The 17,270-nt window shown below is 62.3% G+C and overlaps 1 protein-coding gene across 3 annotated transcripts in view; it reads left to right on the top strand.

Moving 5' to 3' along the window:
- The window catches only part of ADCY1 (adenylate cyclase 1), a 102,327-nt gene that overhangs the window by 42,374 nt on the left and 42,683 nt on the right, over window positions 1-17,270 (top strand). For 2 of the 3 annotated variants that reach the window (XM_049094884.1, XM_025433830.3), the window contains exons 5-8: window positions 3,759-3,886; window positions 8,263-8,421; window positions 8,799-8,940; window positions 10,671-10,826. In XM_049094884.1, the coding sequence (XP_048950841.1) occupies window positions 3,759-3,886; window positions 8,263-8,421; window positions 8,799-8,940; window positions 10,671-10,826 (585 nt within the window). Of the gene's footprint in view, window positions 1-3,758; window positions 3,887-8,262; window positions 8,422-8,798; window positions 8,941-10,670; window positions 10,827-11,004; window positions 11,161-17,270 lie in introns of those variants that run through there. The other variant, XM_049094885.1, reaches the window with a different exon arrangement.

The raw sequence follows: 17,270 nt of genomic DNA, 5'->3' as shown, positions 1-17,270 counted from the left end.
ACGGTGCCCGCTTGGCTTTTGTCACCGATGTGCTTTCCGATTGAGGAATGGGCGCCCGGAGCCGCCGTCTGGCCCCTCCGTCCCGGGCGTTCCTGGGATTGTGGGCGCCCGCTGTGCCTGGATGCATCCCCCCTGCTCTGGGGCCTCCCCCCGGGCGCCTCCCGCCTCCAGGGACGAGGCCGCCCCCAGCCCGTGTCCCCGGACGGCGAGACCCCCCCCCCCCACACACACACAGATGCGGCAATTGCTTCCGTCCTCGGGAACTGGTTTTCCAGCTCGTCCTCCGGCGTCTCAGGACGCAGGGGTGAGGCTGTGTTTTAGAAGAATAACGGCGGATTCCGTGTTTGTGTTGCTCTTTCCGACCACTGAGTCACTCTGCTCCTTTGATTCTCCCCCCGCATGTCCCTTCTCCCTGAGGCTGGAAGTCCCGGCACCGGCAAGGTCCTTTCCCTCTTTTATGTCTCTGCGCATCGAAGGCTCAGAGGGACATTGCCCGCTCGACACGTGCGACAGGACACCGCGTGCGGTTTCAGGTTCCTCGGGGCCTTTCTTTGTTTTGTCTGCGGCTGACGTCCCACTGGACACGCAGTCGCAGGACCCGGGCGCGGTCGGCGTCCCGATGCTGTCACCCTCCCGACGCTGTCACCCTTAGGGCTTATTTCATTTTGGTTTTGCGTTTTGAGCATCGCTGCTTGCCGTTTATTTATTTATTTATTTATTTATTTATTTTATATTTATTCAGATTTTAAAAAATTGATTAGAGGGAGAGAGCGTGAACACGAGCAAGGTGAGGGGCAGAGGGAGAAGCAGACTCCGTGCTGACCAGGGAACCCCATATGGGGCTTGATCCCAGGACCCCGAGATCATGACCTAAGCTGAAGGCAGACGCTTCAGCTGAGCCTCCCAGGTGTCCCTCAATTGAGTTTTTTGAACTGTGTATAGTATTTTCATGGCTTGGTTCCTCGGAGGAGACCCCGAGGCCTGTGTGTGGAGGGAGGGCCTCCCCGTCCACGGGGTCAGGCATCGTGCCGCCGTGAGCGGTCCCCTCGGTACCGGTACCAGGAGCCGACGTGCACGATGACCACCTGCTGCCCAGAGCCACACCGGGCGCGGGGCCGTCTCGGGCCTGCCTGGGCCTGCGGAGTCGGCGCTGGGCGGACGGCCTCTCTGCGGCCGGACAGACGTGGCTCCTGTGCGGTCCCCCCCGGCGGGCAGAGGCTCTGGGACCACAGGACCCTCATCCTAGCCCGGGGCCGGCTCTCAAGGGCCAGGTGAAGGGAATTCTGTGCGGACGGTTCAGGAGGAACGGAAGTCGCGGTGGATGGTGGTCCGCGCCTCCTCCCCGCGAACACTGTGGCTGATGTCGTGGGTCCAGGCCCCGCGGCTGCCCGTTCGGCCGGGCGGCAGGTCAGAGCTTGTCCGTGAGGCCCCGCGTGAGGCCTTCCTGCCTGGATCCTCCTGCAGCCCCTCGGGCCTCGCTGGCTGCTGTGTCCCCCAGCGTGGACATGTGGGCGGAGGTCTCAGAAACCGCTGTCCCGTCGTCATCGCAGGGGCCTGGCTCCAGCTCCAGGGCTGCCCCTCAGGGGGCTTGAGGTTGGAGCACGGCCAAGTCCGCACAGCACCTCCTCTGTCTCGCGAGCTGGCGAACGGCAGCCGGGACGTTGGAGGTTAGAAGACGAGGTGAGGCCTTCGCTGCATTCAGCCCGGTCGGCCGTGGGCTGTGCCCTGCCCTGCCCCGCGGCCGGGCAGCCAGGAGGGGCGGAGGCTGCGTGGCCGGACCTTCACCAAGGACACATCTGCCACTGACAGCCTGTAATTAGGAGGCTGTGGCCTCCGGACACTACCTGCTCAGTGGCTTTGCCCTTCCTTAGAGGTCGGCGTGCGGGCGGCGTGCTCACTCCCGGGGCTCCCCGTGGGCACCTCCCTGCCTTCCTGCGGCCCACGCACACCTGGGGTCCAGAGACAGCCGGGGGCACAGGGACGCCCTGCGGAGGTGCCGATGGGCACACATCACCCTTGAGGTACCGGGACCCTGGCCGGCTGCAGGAATAGTGCCGTCACCCATGGGCTCCTCGGAGGTGGGGGTCTGCAGCCCCGGGCTGATCGCTGGGAGGACGTCCTGATGCCCAGGACACGGGTGAGGCTTGGCGGTGGCCCCTGGTGCCATCCGTGGGCCCCAGGCCTGGGGACAGGGGACGTTGGGAGAGGGCTCCCTGTCCTTGGCCTGCCTGGGCGTCCTGGCCTGCCTGCCCACTGGGGATGATGGGGACAGTGGGGCGAGCGCTCCGGAAGAGCCCGGAGAGAGCCCAGGGCTGCCTGCTGGCTGGAGGCCTGGCGAGCGTGGCTGAGGAACGCGGGCCGGCAGACTCCCAGGGCCCGGCCCTCGACTCCCCCGGGGGGGCGTCTGCCTCCGGCCATCTGGCTCCGGCTCCCCAACACCAGCAGAGGACAGGCCGCCAGCGGCCCGACCTTCGCGTGGGACACCCGGGAGCTCCTTTCCGCAGGCAGGGAGGCCGGCGGGGTCCTAACAGGTGGCTGCCACGGTCCCCCGGAGGCTGAGTGGTCAGAACCGGACGTCCCTGCGGCCAGCTTGCAGTCCACGGGGGAGCCCAAGGGGGCCGGGCGGGCGCCCTGTCCTCTGACATGGGACGTGGGTGGGGCTGCAGGAGGCGGGAGCTGAGGGCTCTCACGGTGAATTCTCAGGTCAACGTGTAGCACCGGAGAACGGCCGGAGGGGTCGGTCCTTCTGGGCAGACGGAGGGCAGCATGAGCAGAAGCCGGGGGATGTGCTCTCAGAGGGGCTGCAGACGCCCGTGGGCCCAGGGCGCCCGCGACACTCCCCGTGTGAACACAGCCACGCTTCTCACTGCTTGTGTTCATTCTGGAAAAGGTCATCGTTTTTCATGAAGTTCGCGACTTCCGTTAACGGGTCGTGGGCTTGCTGTCCCCTCTGGGAGAACGCGTGAATGCGTTTTGGAGAGCGTCTCCCTCGTATCTCGTGGTCACACCCGTGGACCTGAGCCACCCGCGGGAAGGAGTCTTGTGAGGCCGTCTGCTGTTTTAGGGACGCAGAGGGGAGCTTTATGGAAGCGTCCGAGGATGATCACAGCCGAGAGCGGCAGGTCAGCCCGTGACAGGTGCTAGTGAGTCTGCCCCCGGGCGACGGCGAGGTGGGCGCTGACACTCTTCCTGTTGCAAAGTGCCAGAGTGGCAGTTCTGAGATGACCCTGGGTGGCGAGGTCAGGGTGCAGAGCCTGGTACGCCCCTTGCGGCTCGGGCCCCGGCGGGTGACTCTTCACAGACAGCCGCCCACACATCCCGTGGAGGCCAGCCACGAGGACTCAGGTGTGCGCACATGCCCTTCGGGGGCCGGTGTCGGGGGTGTGTGGCACGATGCACAGGGGCCAGCAGGTGACGGTCTGAGGGGGTGGTCAGGAGGGAAGCTGGAAGAGAGAGCTGGCTCCAGGCTGGGGCTGTGTGGGTGTGCCAGCTGGGCCGCGGGGCGGGCAGGGTGGGCCCCTGCGTGGGAACCGACCTGAGTGCAGGTGTAGGGCCGGGTGGGTGCCCCATGGTGACCCTAACCACAGCCCTGGGGGCTGCTCACCTTCCTGAGGCTGCCCTGGCCTCCGAGGGGGTCCCCTGCCTGTCGTGCTGCACGCTCTGTGGTCTCTGGCACCTGGTGGTGAAAGTGCAGGTGCCCAGGCCCCGGGCGGGTCACTAACCTGGGATTTGTCCTGTCGCCCCCCCTCCCCCTCCAGGAGAACCACTGTCGCCGCATCAAGATCCTTGGCGACTGTTATTACTGCGTGTCCGGCCTCACCCAGCCCAAGACCGACCATGCCCACTGCTGCGTGGAGATGGGCCTGGACATGATCGATACCATCACGTGAGTGCCCCGCAGCGACCGTCCCCGCGGCGACTGCCCCCGCGCTGTCCCGTCCACTCTGCCGAGAGCCAGGCCGCATGGTGAGGCGCGTGTGCCTCTGGGACCTCCTCCTCTGCATTTGGCTGGGATGGCATTTCTTCATCCGTGGCCGTCCCGGGCATTGTCGGGATGGCGTTAGTGGGGCGGGAGGAAATACGCTTTGTCGCGTAGCCAGGCCGGGCATCCAGGGAGTCAGCCGGGTTCTGCTGAAGGAACTGCACGTGCTCGGCCTTGCACGCCTTGGCGTCCAGGTGCCCCGTGCCGAGGGGCCTTCGAGGGAACAGGTGCGCGTCGCCTGGACACCGCGGGCCGGCCGTGTCCACTTCTCAGCCAGCCTGTCTCGTCCCGTCAGGCAGCGGGATGAAGAGTTAGGGACCCTCGGTCGGGGTAGGGACGGCGTGGGGCTGGGAGGCTGCGCCGGTGGCTGGAGCACCCCCGTGGTGCAGCTCAGAGGGGTGGGTGCAGCCCTGCAGGACGGGCTTAATTCACAGGGACCGCTGTCAGCATCCACACTCAGAGCTGAGAAGTGGCAGCAGCAGCGTCGTCTGGGGAACAAGAAAAGGGAGAGAGAGAGATGCAAACGAGGCGGCTCCGAAGTGTGGACAGGTGTGGAGGTGGGGCGTCCAGGAGGCAGGCAGCGCCCTCGGGGACAGGGGTGGGGGCCCTGCGGGCAGTGGGTCTCTGTGCCAGTGGTGGCGGGTCTGCACCCGCGCCAGGGTTGGGCCGGGAGAGGCCCCGGTGAGGCCAGCGTGCATCCAGACACTGGAGCCTCTGCCCTCGAGGGGGAGCTGCACTGGGGCAGGCGGGCAGGGCCAAGCAGGAAGCACAGGTGCGTCTCCCGGAGGGTTCAGAGGCTCCCCCTCGCGACGGTGTCCTCTCCTGTCCCCGGCCGCGTCCCAGCCATCAGAGCGCCGGGCACCACGTGCCACGAATACGCCTGCGGTTCGCATCGCATCCTTTGTTAGCATGTGACGTCCGCCCCGTCGCGTGTCACCCCTTGTGTCACAGCCCGTGCTGTCTTGTGTGTCGTCGCGTGGGGCTCACGCCCAGCAGCTCTCACGTCGCGGCCACATCAGTGTGGAGCACGGCCTGGGTCACGTCCTGTGTCGTTCTGGGACCTTCTGGGCCAAAGTGAGGTTGTGCAGGGGGAGGTGCGGGGAGGCAGGTGTCCACTCCCCCATCAGCTGGTCAGGGGTGCGTTCCCGGCAGGGCCTGGCCAGGCTGCCGCCGACGGCTCGTGCCGTTGATGTCCCTGAGGGGGGTGACGCCGGCCGCCCCTGCTGGGGGCCTCCTGGGGGGACCTGGTGCCCCCGCCGCCCCCAGGTCTCCTTGGGTGGAGAGGCGCCCAGAGGCGTGCTTGGGACGCCTGGCTGCTCAGCGGGCTCTGGGCCTGCCCTGGTGCGCCCCACCTTCGCCGCACTTGGGCGGCCTCGGAGGGATTTCTGTGACCGTCTCCTGGCTGCCCCAACCCGGAGTTCTGCACCTCCCCTCGGGCGTGGCTGCTGCTGTGCCGTGTGGAGAGGTGGATCGGCCACCTGTCTGCCCCCTGCTCCGTTCCCTCGGGGCGGTGGGGGCCCCTTGGCTGTGTCTCCTGTCCGCTGAGGCTGAGCTCCAGGCTCCCCAACCCTGTCGGCCCTGAGACCCGGCCTTGGCCTCGGAGGCCGCCCACCCCGGGGCCAGTGGGCATCTTCCCTGGCCTCCAGGGGCTGCCGTCTGCGTCGGCTCCGGATCCCCAGAGGCTTCCATGGCCTCCTGGGATTCCGGGGCCCGGTCTCTGTCTCCAAAAACTGGGAGCGCGTGCTGGGCGCCGTCCCGGCTTGGACAGGGGCGAGGGCCACCAGAGCCACAGCTCGGAGCCGGCCTCCTGCCCACGGTGAGCCCCTCTTCCGTTCTCCGGGGGCCCCAGCGCAGGGCGCCGCCTGTGTGCGTCCGCCGCACGGTGGGCCTCACGCAGGGACGGGCTCCTGGGGGGCCACTCCTGGCCTGCCGGTGGCCTCCCTCACCTGCCGCACCGCCCCCTTCTGACACAGAATCGTGCGCAAACGTGTGTATTTGTGTTTAGCCTGGAACTCTGTAAACGCGAAACTTGCCCGAGAAGAAGCGAGGAGCATTGGCCAGGGCGGGTGTCTGGCCTCTGGCTGGGCTGTGTGCTGCTGTGCGTTGGGCCCGCGGCCCCCCGGGAGGACGGCGGCTTCCTTCTGGGCAGGGCCTGTCAGTCTTCTCCCTCGGAGCCCCGAAGGCGCAGCATCCCCGAGGCCCTGCTGCGGCCTGGATGGCTAGAGTGAGCTGTGGGCGACCGGCAGGAAGGTGGTGCTTGCAGACGCCCCTCACCAGGCCGCGGAGCGGTCGGCTCCAGCTGGGGGTCCTCGGCGCACGGGGGAGACCCAGAGCCGGGGGCTGGTTTGGGCTGGTTGTGGGATTCTTAGAGCATCTGCTGCAGACCCTGTGTGCGGTTCCAGGGTGCTCAGGGTCGGGGGATGCTGCTCCTTCGGCCCCGAGGGTGTTGCCTCTCTGGCAGTACACGCAGTCGAGGTGCAAACACGAGAGTCCCTGGACTTGTGAGCTCAGGACAGGCGTGTGAGGGGCTGGGTGTTTGCTGCCCCTGCATGAACACGGTAACGGTGATGGACAGCCTCTCCTCAAGGGCAGGTGTGTGCAGGCCCTGGCCGCCAGGGTTCTGAGCTCTCCTGAGGCTGGGGGGGGGGGGGGAGGCGGGAGGACGTGTGTGTTCCTGGTGCAGCGGGTGGGGGTGATCTTGTGCTCTACTCCATGGCAGGCACGTTCCCGTGGGAGTAACAGGCGGGAATGTTGGCACGCTCTGTGTTCAAGACCGCGCAGGGCGCTGATGTGGAAGCGGAGGCCCAGGGCTCCCTCCTTGCGGGGTGGGCGCCGCTCCTGGGGTTGGGGGCTCTCCGGTCGGGCTGGCCCTGGTGCTCTGCTGGGTTCCCATCAGCTGGAGCCTCAGTGCCCCCCTCCGCGGCTCCTCTGTCCCGGCCCCTGAGGCTGCAGAGCGTCGGGTCGCACAGCCACCAGCAAGCGGGTGCTGCCGTTGTGCCAAAGAGACGTTAGCCGGACACGCTTTGCTCCGGCTCTGGTGTTTGGGGTTACGTCTCTGTGAGACCTTCCCTGATGCGCGTTTTACTGAGAAGTGAGTGTCCCGGTAACTGCATCTGTTGGCAGATGTTTGAGGCAGAGCTTTCCAGAGCAGGTGAGGGTGTGTGGGTTATGGGATTTGGTTGGCAGCTGGCTGGGGTGCTGCGTGCCACACGTGGGTCCCCGCCTCCCCGTCCCTGGGCCCCTTCCTGGCTGCAGAGGCGGAAATGTGAAAAACGCTCAAGTAGACCATGTCCTGCTTTTCTCATTCAGGTTTCTCTGTCTTCCTTTCCTTTTGCAAATTTCAAAACAAAAAACAAACCAATTAAAAAAAAAAAAACCCAACCCAAATTTTAACCTCATTTTGTTTGTCTTGGCGCCTCTCACTAGAGGTTGGGAAATGAGTGATAAAGTTAAAATTGAGAGAAAATACGTTCATCACGTGTAAAAGTCAATAGGTATCAAGGACACACCCGTTCAGACTCCCAAGTAACCCGTGCTGGCACGCGGACTTCTGGACGTGCACCGGGGACCCCGGACCCGATGCGAAACACTGTTGTTCTGGGGGCTGGGCCCTCGGTGGGTACAAGGGGCGGTGATGGGCGCCCGGCCACGGAAGGCTGGGCCAAGGGAGACGCGGTCCTCACGGCCTGGGGGAGGGGGTTCCTGCAAGGGCGACCGGCACCCAAAGGCCTTGGTGATGGGCCCTGGGGGATGGGGGTGAGGGCCTGGGAGGGCTCCCTGGAGGCTGCATCTCAGCTGGGCCAAGTCGTACTAGGGAGAAGGTGGGCGCACATGAATCAACTGCAGTTTTGAAGCAGGAGGGAGGTTGGTCCCTGAGCTCACGGGCCACCTGCTATGCTGGGCGGGTGGGGGTCTGCCCCGGGCTGGGCGCTGGTGGGGTTGGCTCCAGGGTGGTGGCCTGGCCCCTGCATGTCTGTGGTTTCCCTTGTGGCAGACTTGCTAACCACAGGGCCACCGTGTCCTACGCCGTGGCTCGGCCTCCTGGTGTGGTTGGGCTTTGCCGCTCATGCGGAATGCCCGTTGGACACCTGCTGTGGGGGCCACCTGTGGACAGACCAGGGCGGCAGAGGGGCTGGTCACCTGGCTCAGCGCTCCCTCTGGCACCTGACTGTGGCCGTGCGTCCCAGAGCCGGGCGGGGACACCATGCTCCCGCCTGTCCGGGCTCCCCTCACGGGTGTACACGAGGGCCCAGCTCATGCCCGTGACCTGTTTCTTGCAGGTCGGTGGCCGAGGCCACTGAGGTGGATCTGAACATGCGTGTGGGGCTGCACACCGGCAGGGTCCTCTGCGGGGTCCTCGGCCTGCGCAAGTGGCAGTACGACGTGTGGTCCAACGACGTGACCCTGGCCAACGTCATGGAGGCCGCCGGCCTGCCCGGGTGAGTCGAGCGAGGGGAGGCGATGCACTCCGGGCCAAAGGACTGGTGCAGGTGCTTCTCGGAGCCACCTGGGAGGGGCTTGCGGGGGGCCCCCAGGACCCCCGGCCTCTGCAGGAGACACAGTGGACGGAGAGGAGGTCCGAGGCTCGGACCACCTGGTACTGTCACTTCTCTCTGCTCGTCCCCTGCGCTCACCCGAGGAAGGGGGGCCCCGTGGCCTCACTGTCTGGAGGGCACACCAGCTTCCTCCTGGCACTGCGTGTCCAAGTGCCTGGGCTACCCCTGACACTGGGAGCCTGAGTCCTGGACACACCCGCGGGGAGGGCCGCCTGCCGCTGCCTGCAGGCCCTGGGCATGGCGGGGCTGCTGTGTTGCAGGAAAGTCCACATCACGAAGACGACGCTGGCGTGTTTGAACGGTGACTATGAGGTGGAGCCGGGTCATGGGCACGAGAGGAACAGCTTCCTGAAAGCTCACAACATCGAAACGTTCTTCATTGTGCCGTCTCACCGGCGGAAGGTAGGCTCCGGGAGGGGGACGGGGCCCCCACTCGCCTGGTCCTGGGCCTGGGCCAGGCCTTCGGGGTGGATGAGCTCCTGGACCCCCAGGCGGAGCCCAGGGTCCTCTCGGGGGCGGGGCCACCCTGCAACCGCCCCCCCCCCCACTGACCTTCCTGGGCCTCTACTCCTCTCCAGCATGCCAGGTCAGTGGTGGGGCTGCTGAGTGCTGAGGGTGCCATGCATGCCAGACAGCCCGTGACCCGCATAGGGGGCCCTCAAGGGCTGTGTGCCCAAGGAAACGGATTTGGGTGTGATTAAGGGGGCCTAGTTCTTCCAGGGCTCAGGTGAGGGGTTCAGGGCACAGAGGAGGGTCTCAGGGCACAGGCGAGAGGCGCGGGACACAGACGGGGTTTCAAGGCACAGGCGGGGGGCATGGGGCATAGGCAAGGGGCATGGGGCACGGGGGGCGGGCGCGGGGCACAGGCAGGGGGGCGCGGCATACAGGCGGGGGTGGCGGGGCACAGGTGGGGGTCGCGGGACACAGGCAGGGGGCATGGGGCACAGGTGAGGGGCGGGGGGCACAGGTGAGGGGCAGGGGGCACAGAAAGGGGGCCATGGGGCACATGCGGAGTCTGGGGGTACAGGCAAGGGGCACGGGGCACAGGCGGGGAGAGCGGGGCACAGGCAGGGGGGATGAGGGGCACAGGCAAGGGGCGGGGGCACAGGCAGGGGGCGGGGGACTCAGGCAGGGGATGTGGGGCATAGGCATGGGTGGGGGGCACAGGCGAGGGGCAGGGGGCATATGTGAGGGATGTGGGGCACAGGTGAGGGGCAGGGGGCTCAGGCGGGGGATGCGGGGCACAGGCGGGGTTTGCAGGGCCTAGGCAGGGGTTATGGGGCAGAGGCGGGGAGCAGGGCCACAGGAGATGGGCTGGGGGCACAGGCGGGGGGCGCTGGACACAGGTGGGGGTTGGGGTACAGGCGGGTGATGCGGGGCACAGGCAGGGGGCGAGGGGCACAGAAGCAGGAAGCAGGGGCACAGAAAGGGAGGCCACGGGGCACGGGTGGTGTCTGGGGGCTCAAGACGGTGTCTCAGGGCACAGGCAGGGGTCGCGGGGCACAGGCGAGGGGCGGGGGCGCAGACGAGGAATGGGGGGCACAGGTGAGGGGCAGGGGGCACAGGTGGGGGTTGCGGGGCACAGGTGGGTCGGGGGGCACCGGCGGCCCTGGTGCTCCTTCAGGACATAAGCAGGTCGGCTGCGAGGCAGAGCTTGAAGCTTCTCCGTCCTGCGTGTCCGCGGTTTGGGGCTGTGCAGGCCCTGTGACCTGGGGCCCACGGCCGAGGGGCTCCCTGAGCTCACTCCTGAAGCAGGGGCAGCTCTCGCGGGCCAGAGGAGGGCCGGGCGAGGGGTCGCCTAGGACCCCAGCACAGCAGCAGTCACCCAGGCAGGTGGGGCCTGCGGGGCAGGACCCCGGGGGTCTCTGGGCGCTGGTCCTCGGTCATCTGCCGCCCGCCAGCCAGCGACGTCCAGGCCTCCGGGTCCCTCCCTGGCCGGGCCCCAAGCCCCCCACTGCTGCAGGCCCAGCTCCGGGCCTCGCTCTGGGTCCAGAGGCCCCGGAAGGAGCCGAGAGCCGTCCCCCGCCGGTCCCGCTCGCCTGTTTGGCGTCCGTGTCCCCGTGAGGTCGTGCCCGGCCCGGGGGCAGCTCGGGGCTGCTCACGGGCCGTCCCCGGGCCACCTCTCTGCACAGATATTCCCAGGGCTCATCCTGTCCGACATCAAGCCAGCCAAGAGGATGAAATTCAAGACCGTGTGCTACCTGCTGGTTCAGCTCATGCACTGCCGGAAGATGTTCAAGGCGGAGATCCCGTTCTCCAACGTCATGACGTGTGAGGATGACGACAAGGTAGGAGGGCCGCCCGCGCCGTCCTTTGTGCTTCCTGACCGTGTGGATGCTGTCCGGGGCTGGGTGGCTTTCGTTTCCCTGTGAAAATCTTCCTATGCTCTTGCATTTTTTTTTTTCCATTTGGCATTCCCCGTGCTTCTCGGTAAATTCGTGCTCAGACCCTCGCTGCCGTCTGCAGGTTCACGGTCCTCAGATGCTCTGTCGTGAAGTCTGGAGCCCCGGCCACGGCCTGTGAGACCCGGCCGCTGTCCCACAGACCCGCCCTCGGCCCCCTCCTGTCCGTGGCCTCCTGCCAAGCACCTGCTTGCCTCTCCTCCGTGGCTAGATCGTGGAGTCCGCGGAAAGCGGCCTCCCCTGGGCTCCCCGCCTCATGACCTGGCTCCCGGGAGTTTCTAGTTTTCCCCTTGGGTTGGTCAGAGGCATCCTTGGGTTTTCTCCTCTTCTGCTGGGTTGGGGGACGGTGCCGCTCCGTGCGGGTCCCAGCATCTGCTTCAACCACATGGGCCTCCTGTCTGGGGGTGTGGGCGGAGACCCCAGCCCCTCCAGGGGCGACCCCGGTCCTCCGTGGGGGCAGGAAAAGCCTGGCGCATCGCCCCTTCCCCTCCTGTGTCCTTGCGTCCTGGGCCCCCCCAGCCCAGTGTGGCTCCGTCCACGACTGATTCCCGTTTCCCGACACCATGCCGTCTGTCCCCCGCCATCCTGGGTTTTGTGCAGTTACGAGGAATTCCATCCCTGCAGTTTTAGGGGCTTTTCATTCAGGAAGAAGCCAGATTCTGCTGGCTGGCACTCCCAGGGGTTTATGGCCTCTAAGGGTTTTTGTGGATTTGGCCATGAGCTCACGTTTGTGAGAATTTTGCTGGGATGTGAATTCCATCGGCACTGACTCCGCGCACCCCCCTATACGCGGGGGCTTCACGTGTGTGGCCGGTGGGTTTGGACATCCCAGGCGGGCAGGCATGTGCAAGAGTGTTCCTGAGAGCGGGTCCCGTCGGTGCAAAGCCACGTCTGAGAGCGTGGTCCTCACCGTCCCCCACCACGGGGGGCAGGGTCTCCCCATGTCGGTGTTTACTGGTGGGGTTTTGGGGGGAAGCTTCCTGCCCATCTCGCTCAGGCCCTGTGTGGCTGCAGTCAGGATGACGGGCTCCGCAAGCTCTCTGGGTGCATCTGCCACCTGCCCGGCCTGGGTTCCCACGTCGTGAGGGCCCCTGGCGGCTTCCCTTTCTTACCACGTTCTTGTGTATCTGTAAGTGTGCCTGCGTGAGTGTCCATGCGTGTGCATGGCCGTGTGTGCACGAGAACACATGCCTGTGCACGTGCGCGCCGGCCCTTCCCTCCCTTCCTGTCGTCTGATGTCGCTGCTGGATTCCTGCCCCTCCTGGGAGCACAGGGCCATGTCCCTGAATCCTGGCCTAGCCCCTGACCCCTGAACCTCTGCAGTGCGGGATGCCTCCCAGGTGGGGCCGTGCACACCTGCCGACTCTGGTCCTTTGTCTGTTTGCTGGGGACAGCGGGTCCTGGCCTCCCACCTCGGGGGTCGCCCCCGGGGTGGAGACGGGGAGTGACAAGGCCGGTGGTTCTGAAGGGCGGGGGTACAGGCACCGAGGCCGGGCCAGGATGCCAGCTGGGGAGCTGGGGAGGTGGCTGTGGGGTGACCCTGCCGGGCAGGCCCTTCTGCCCACAAGCACTGTCCCCACTGCCCCCCAGGGCCTGTGTCCCCGTTGAGATGGGGTCTCTCACTGGCCCTGTGTCCCGGTCGTCCATGTCCAGGCCTGAGTCCTGCGCAGGCGCCCTTGTGTGTGGCCGGGGCTGGCTCTCTCGGTTTTCTGGACGAATGGTTGTAGCTCTGACTTTGGCGCCTCTTTTCCACCCTGTATTATTGTTATTATTGTTATTACTACTACTACTACTACTATTATTATTATTAGGTTTATTTATTTATTCATGAGAGAGAGAGAGAGAGAGAGACAGAGACACAGGCAGAGGGAGAAGCAGGCTCCATTCCTTGCAGGGAGCCTCATGCAGGACTCGATCCCGGGACCCTGGGGTCACGCCCTGAGCTGAAGGCAGACGCTCAACCGCTGAGCCCCCCAAATGCATGTCACTCGTGTGTGTGCTCAGGGCCGCTGTGAGTCAGCGTGGGCATCGTGCTGTTGTACAAACCCGCGGTCGTGGGGGCTTGACCAGGAGAGAGGTTAGCTTTCTTACACTTAAAGTGAACCCAGAGAGCAGGCAGGTGGGGGCCCACGTGGCAGCTTCATGATCATCTTGAGCCAGACCCGTGACCCTGTTCCGGCCTGCCTGTCTGCCGTCATCGCCACGTGGCCCAGCAGGGATGCTGGGGCTCTGGTCATTGCGTCCTTGTTTCAGCTGGCGGGAAGGACGCAGAGGAGGCAAGTCCATGTCGGCCCCCAAGCTGGCTCTCCTGCCCGCACAGCCCCGTTCCCCCCACGTCCCCGCAAGGCCTGGTGGCGAGCAGAGCGGGTCCGGGTCACCTCTCCTGCCCGGGGTCAGCCGGCCCAGTCCGGCCTCCCGACTTCCCGCAAGGGCCTCTTGCTCCCGGCGGCTCTGCCTCACCTGGGTCTCTGCGTGGATTCCGATGCTTCCCGCTGGCAGCACGCCGTGTCCCCCCTCGTTGTGGGTCGCAGACCGGGAAGCTGGAGCAGAGAGGTTAAGGGGCACCCTCGGGCTGCACGGCTGGCCTGCACCCAGGGCTCTGCACCCAGGCCTCGAGCCTGCCCTCCGGCAGGTCAGGAAACAGGCTCAGGCGGCCAGAGTCTGCACCAAAACGGGCATGTTTCCTTGTGACCTTGGCTCTGACTTGTTTTCCGAGGAAACACGATTGTTGTGGAAAGTCCAGGGAAGAACGACAAAGAGGGAAAGCGTGGCCTCGCCGTGGGGCGGTGGGGGTGGGGTGGGCGCGGCGGAGGTCCTGCCCTCGGAGCAGCTGGGCCCTGGTGGAGCACGGACCCGCTGCTGGTCGCGTGGGAGCAACCTGCCCAGCAGGGGTCGTGGGTGACGGCTCTGTCCTAACCTGTCCCACGTTCTCGCCAAGTTCCGGAGGGGGGCGGTGATGCGCCACCCTGGCCGCACGCAGGTCCGCGGTGGCGCCACGCAGTGTGCACACTGGGGCCCCCGGCGGGCTCCCTGAGGTCGCGGCTCCCCAGGATGGGTGCACCCGAGCTAGTGACGGGCGCCGCTGGGTGGTGCGTGTGGCTGTGCCCCGGGTCGTTCCCTCACACCACGATCCCCCTTCTGCTGTGCCACATGCCCCCCTCCCCAGCCCCCGGCCCCCCCCACGGACGGCTCTCCGTGCTGACCTCTGCACTGAGGACATCGTGGACGTGGACCCCGGGATGCGCCCCGTGACCCTGGCTCCTCCTCACTCGGGATGGAGCCCCGGGTCCCCCGTCCCCCCGTGGCCGGCTGGCGTTCCGCGGGGTGGGGCGGGCCACCGTTTGCGGGACCCGTTGAAGGACGTTTAGCTTGTTCCCGACCGTGACTGTTAAAAATAAAACCGCAACATTCGCTGCGTTCTCTTTCGTGGGGACGTAAACGCTTATTATCTGGGACAGATGCCCAGCTTTGCCGCGGATGGGTCTTGTTTTTGGTTTTTGGTTTTTTTTAAGAAACCGCCAAACTGTTTCCAGAAAGACCGTCCGGTACCACGTTCCCGGCAGCCACGTGTGCGAGACGCAGCTTCTCTGCGTCCAGCCAGCTTTGTGCGGTCTCTGTTTTAGAAAATGTTGGCTGTTCTAACACATGTGTAGTGACTTGCGTTTATTGGCATCTCCCAGGTGGCTCGTCATGCCAGCCACCTTTTCAAGTGCTTGTTTTCTGTCCGTATATTTTCTCTTCTTTGTTGGCAAAATGTCTGTCTGCTTTGTAATTGGAGTGGGTTTTTTTTTTTTTTTTTTTTTGGTACTGTTGACTTTTCGCAGTTCTCGATGAATCCTGGATCTGATTCTACTGTCACACGTGTAGCTTGTCTTTCCGTCCCGTTCACAGTGTCTTTCCCAGGACAGAGGTTTCAAATTTCAAAGATGTCCGATTTACTGATATTTTTTTCCTTTCTGGACTGTGTTTCTGGTGTTCTAAGAATTTTCTATGTAGCCCAAACCCTAAAGATTATCTTCTAAAAGTTTATACTGCTATGTTTTCTGGTTAAACTTATGGGTGCATTTTGAATTAATCTTTTATATATACATATATTTTATCACATTTTTATTTTTACTTTTATTTTTATTTTTTTATTTTATTTTTATTTTTATTTTTTTTACATTTTTAAATTTAAGTTAGATTTGCCAACATATAGCATAACACCCAGTGCTCATCCCGTCAAGTGCCCCCCTCAGTGCCCATCACCCAGTCACCCCACCCCCCGCCCACCTCCCTTTCTTCCACCCCTTGTTCGTTTCCCAGAGTTAGGGGTCGTTTGTGGTTTGTCTGATTTTTCCCACTCATTTTCTCTCCTTTCCCTTTTATTCCCTTTCACTATTATTTATATTCCCCAAATGAATGAGACCATATAATGTTTGTCCTTCTCCGATTGACTCATTTCACTCAGCATAATACCCTCCAGTTCCATCCACGTTGAAGCAAATGGTGGGTATTTGTCGTTTCTAGTGGCTGAGGAATATTCCATTGTATACATAAACCACATCTTCTTTATCCATCATCTTTCGATGGACACCGAGGCTCCTTCCACAGTGTGGCTATTGTGGACATTGCTGCTAGAAACATCGGGGTGCAGGTGTCCCAGTGTTTCACTGCATCTGAATCTTTGGGGTAAATCCCCAACAGTGCAATTGCTGGGTCGTAGGGCAGGTCTAGTTTTAACTCTTTGAGGAACCTCCACACAGTTTTCCAGGGTGGCTGCACCAGGTCACATTCCCACCAAAAGTGCAGGAGGGTTCCCCTTTCTCCACATCCTCTCCAACATTTGTGGTTTCCTGTCTGGCCAGTGTTCCCCATTCTCACTCTCATTGTGGTTTTGATCTGTATTTCCCTGATGGAAATACAGTGACGCGGAGCATTTTCTCATGTGCTTGTCAGCCACGTCTATGTCTTACTCTGTGAGATTTCTCTTCATGTCTTTTGCCCATTTCAGGATTGGATTGTTTGTTTCTTGGGTGTTGAGTTTGATAAGTTCTTTTTATAACATGTGAGGTTTAGGTTGAGAGTTCCTTTTTTTGCGCAGGGATGACCAGTTGGTCCAGTACCCTTTGTTGACTCTTCCATTGAATTACTTCTGCAGTTAGTCAAATATCATTGACCATATTGGTGTGAGGCTGTTTCTGGACTCTCTATTCTGTAGATCTCTGTGTCTCTCCTGTCACCAGTGCTGTACTGCTCCAACCAGAGTAGCTACACAATCAGTCTTAACCTTGGGTTGAGTGATTTTGAGAAAAATGAGCTATTCTCATCCCCTTCCCTTTCCATTTGTAGTTAAGATAAGCCTGTCTATCTATGAAAAAATTCCTGTTAGGATTTTGATAAGAATTACCTTAAACCCATGCACTGCGGGACACCTGGGTGGCTCATTGGTTGAGCATCTGTCTTTGGCTTAGGCCCTGACCCAGGGTTCTGGGATCGAGTCCCACACTGGGCTCCCTGCATGGAGCCTGCTTGTCCCTCTGCCTGGGTTTCTGCCTCTTTCACTGTCTCTCATGAATAAGCAAATAAAATCTTTTTTTTTTTAAGAACCTGTGCACATCAATATGAGGAGAATCGACAGCTTTACTGTGTCATGTCTTCTCATGGATGAGCACGTGTGTCCCTTTGTTCATTGAAATCTTTGATTTCTTTCATCAGTATCATATAGTCTTCAGCATACAAGTTGTGTACGTGTTAGATTTGTAGCTAGTACTTCGTTTTTCTCCATGAGTACATATGGCACTGAATTTTGACTTTGGTCTTCACATGCTGATTATTAGTTTAAGAAATACACTTATTTTTAGAGAGAATGAGAGTGCACAAGCAGGGGGAGGAACAGAGGGAGAAGGAGAAGCTCAAGCAGATTACCTGCTGAGCAGGGGGCCCAATGTGAAGCTTCATCCCAGGACCCCGAGATCATGCCCAGAGCTGAAACCAAGATTCAGACGCCCAACTGACTGAGCCACCCAGGTGCCCCAAGAAATACCTTTTTTATGTTCATCTTGTATCCAGTGACCTTATGGAATTCATTTGTTCTAGAGTTGTTTCCTCCCCTACATAGAATTTTCTATGTACACCACTGTGGCATCTGCAAAGGGCCAGTTTTCTGATGTTCTTTTTTTCTTTTTCTTGCCCTATTGCAATGGCTGGGGTTGCTGAAAGCACTCCATCTTTCACCAGCGAGTATGACAGTAGCTGTCAGTATTCTGTAGATCTTCATCAAGTTGGAGAACTTCCCCTCCCTCCCTAGTTTTCTGATCTTGTTTATCAAGAATGAGTGTTGAATTTTGT

The sequence above is a fragment of the Canis lupus genome, chromosome 16 (assembly GCF_003254725.2).
Source record: "Canis lupus dingo isolate Sandy chromosome 16, ASM325472v2, whole genome shotgun sequence".
Lineage (NCBI taxonomy): Eukaryota > Metazoa > Chordata > Mammalia > Carnivora > Canidae > Canis > Canis lupus.
Note: the sequence above shows the minus strand (reverse complement) of the source record. Positions and strands in the feature narration are given on the sequence as shown.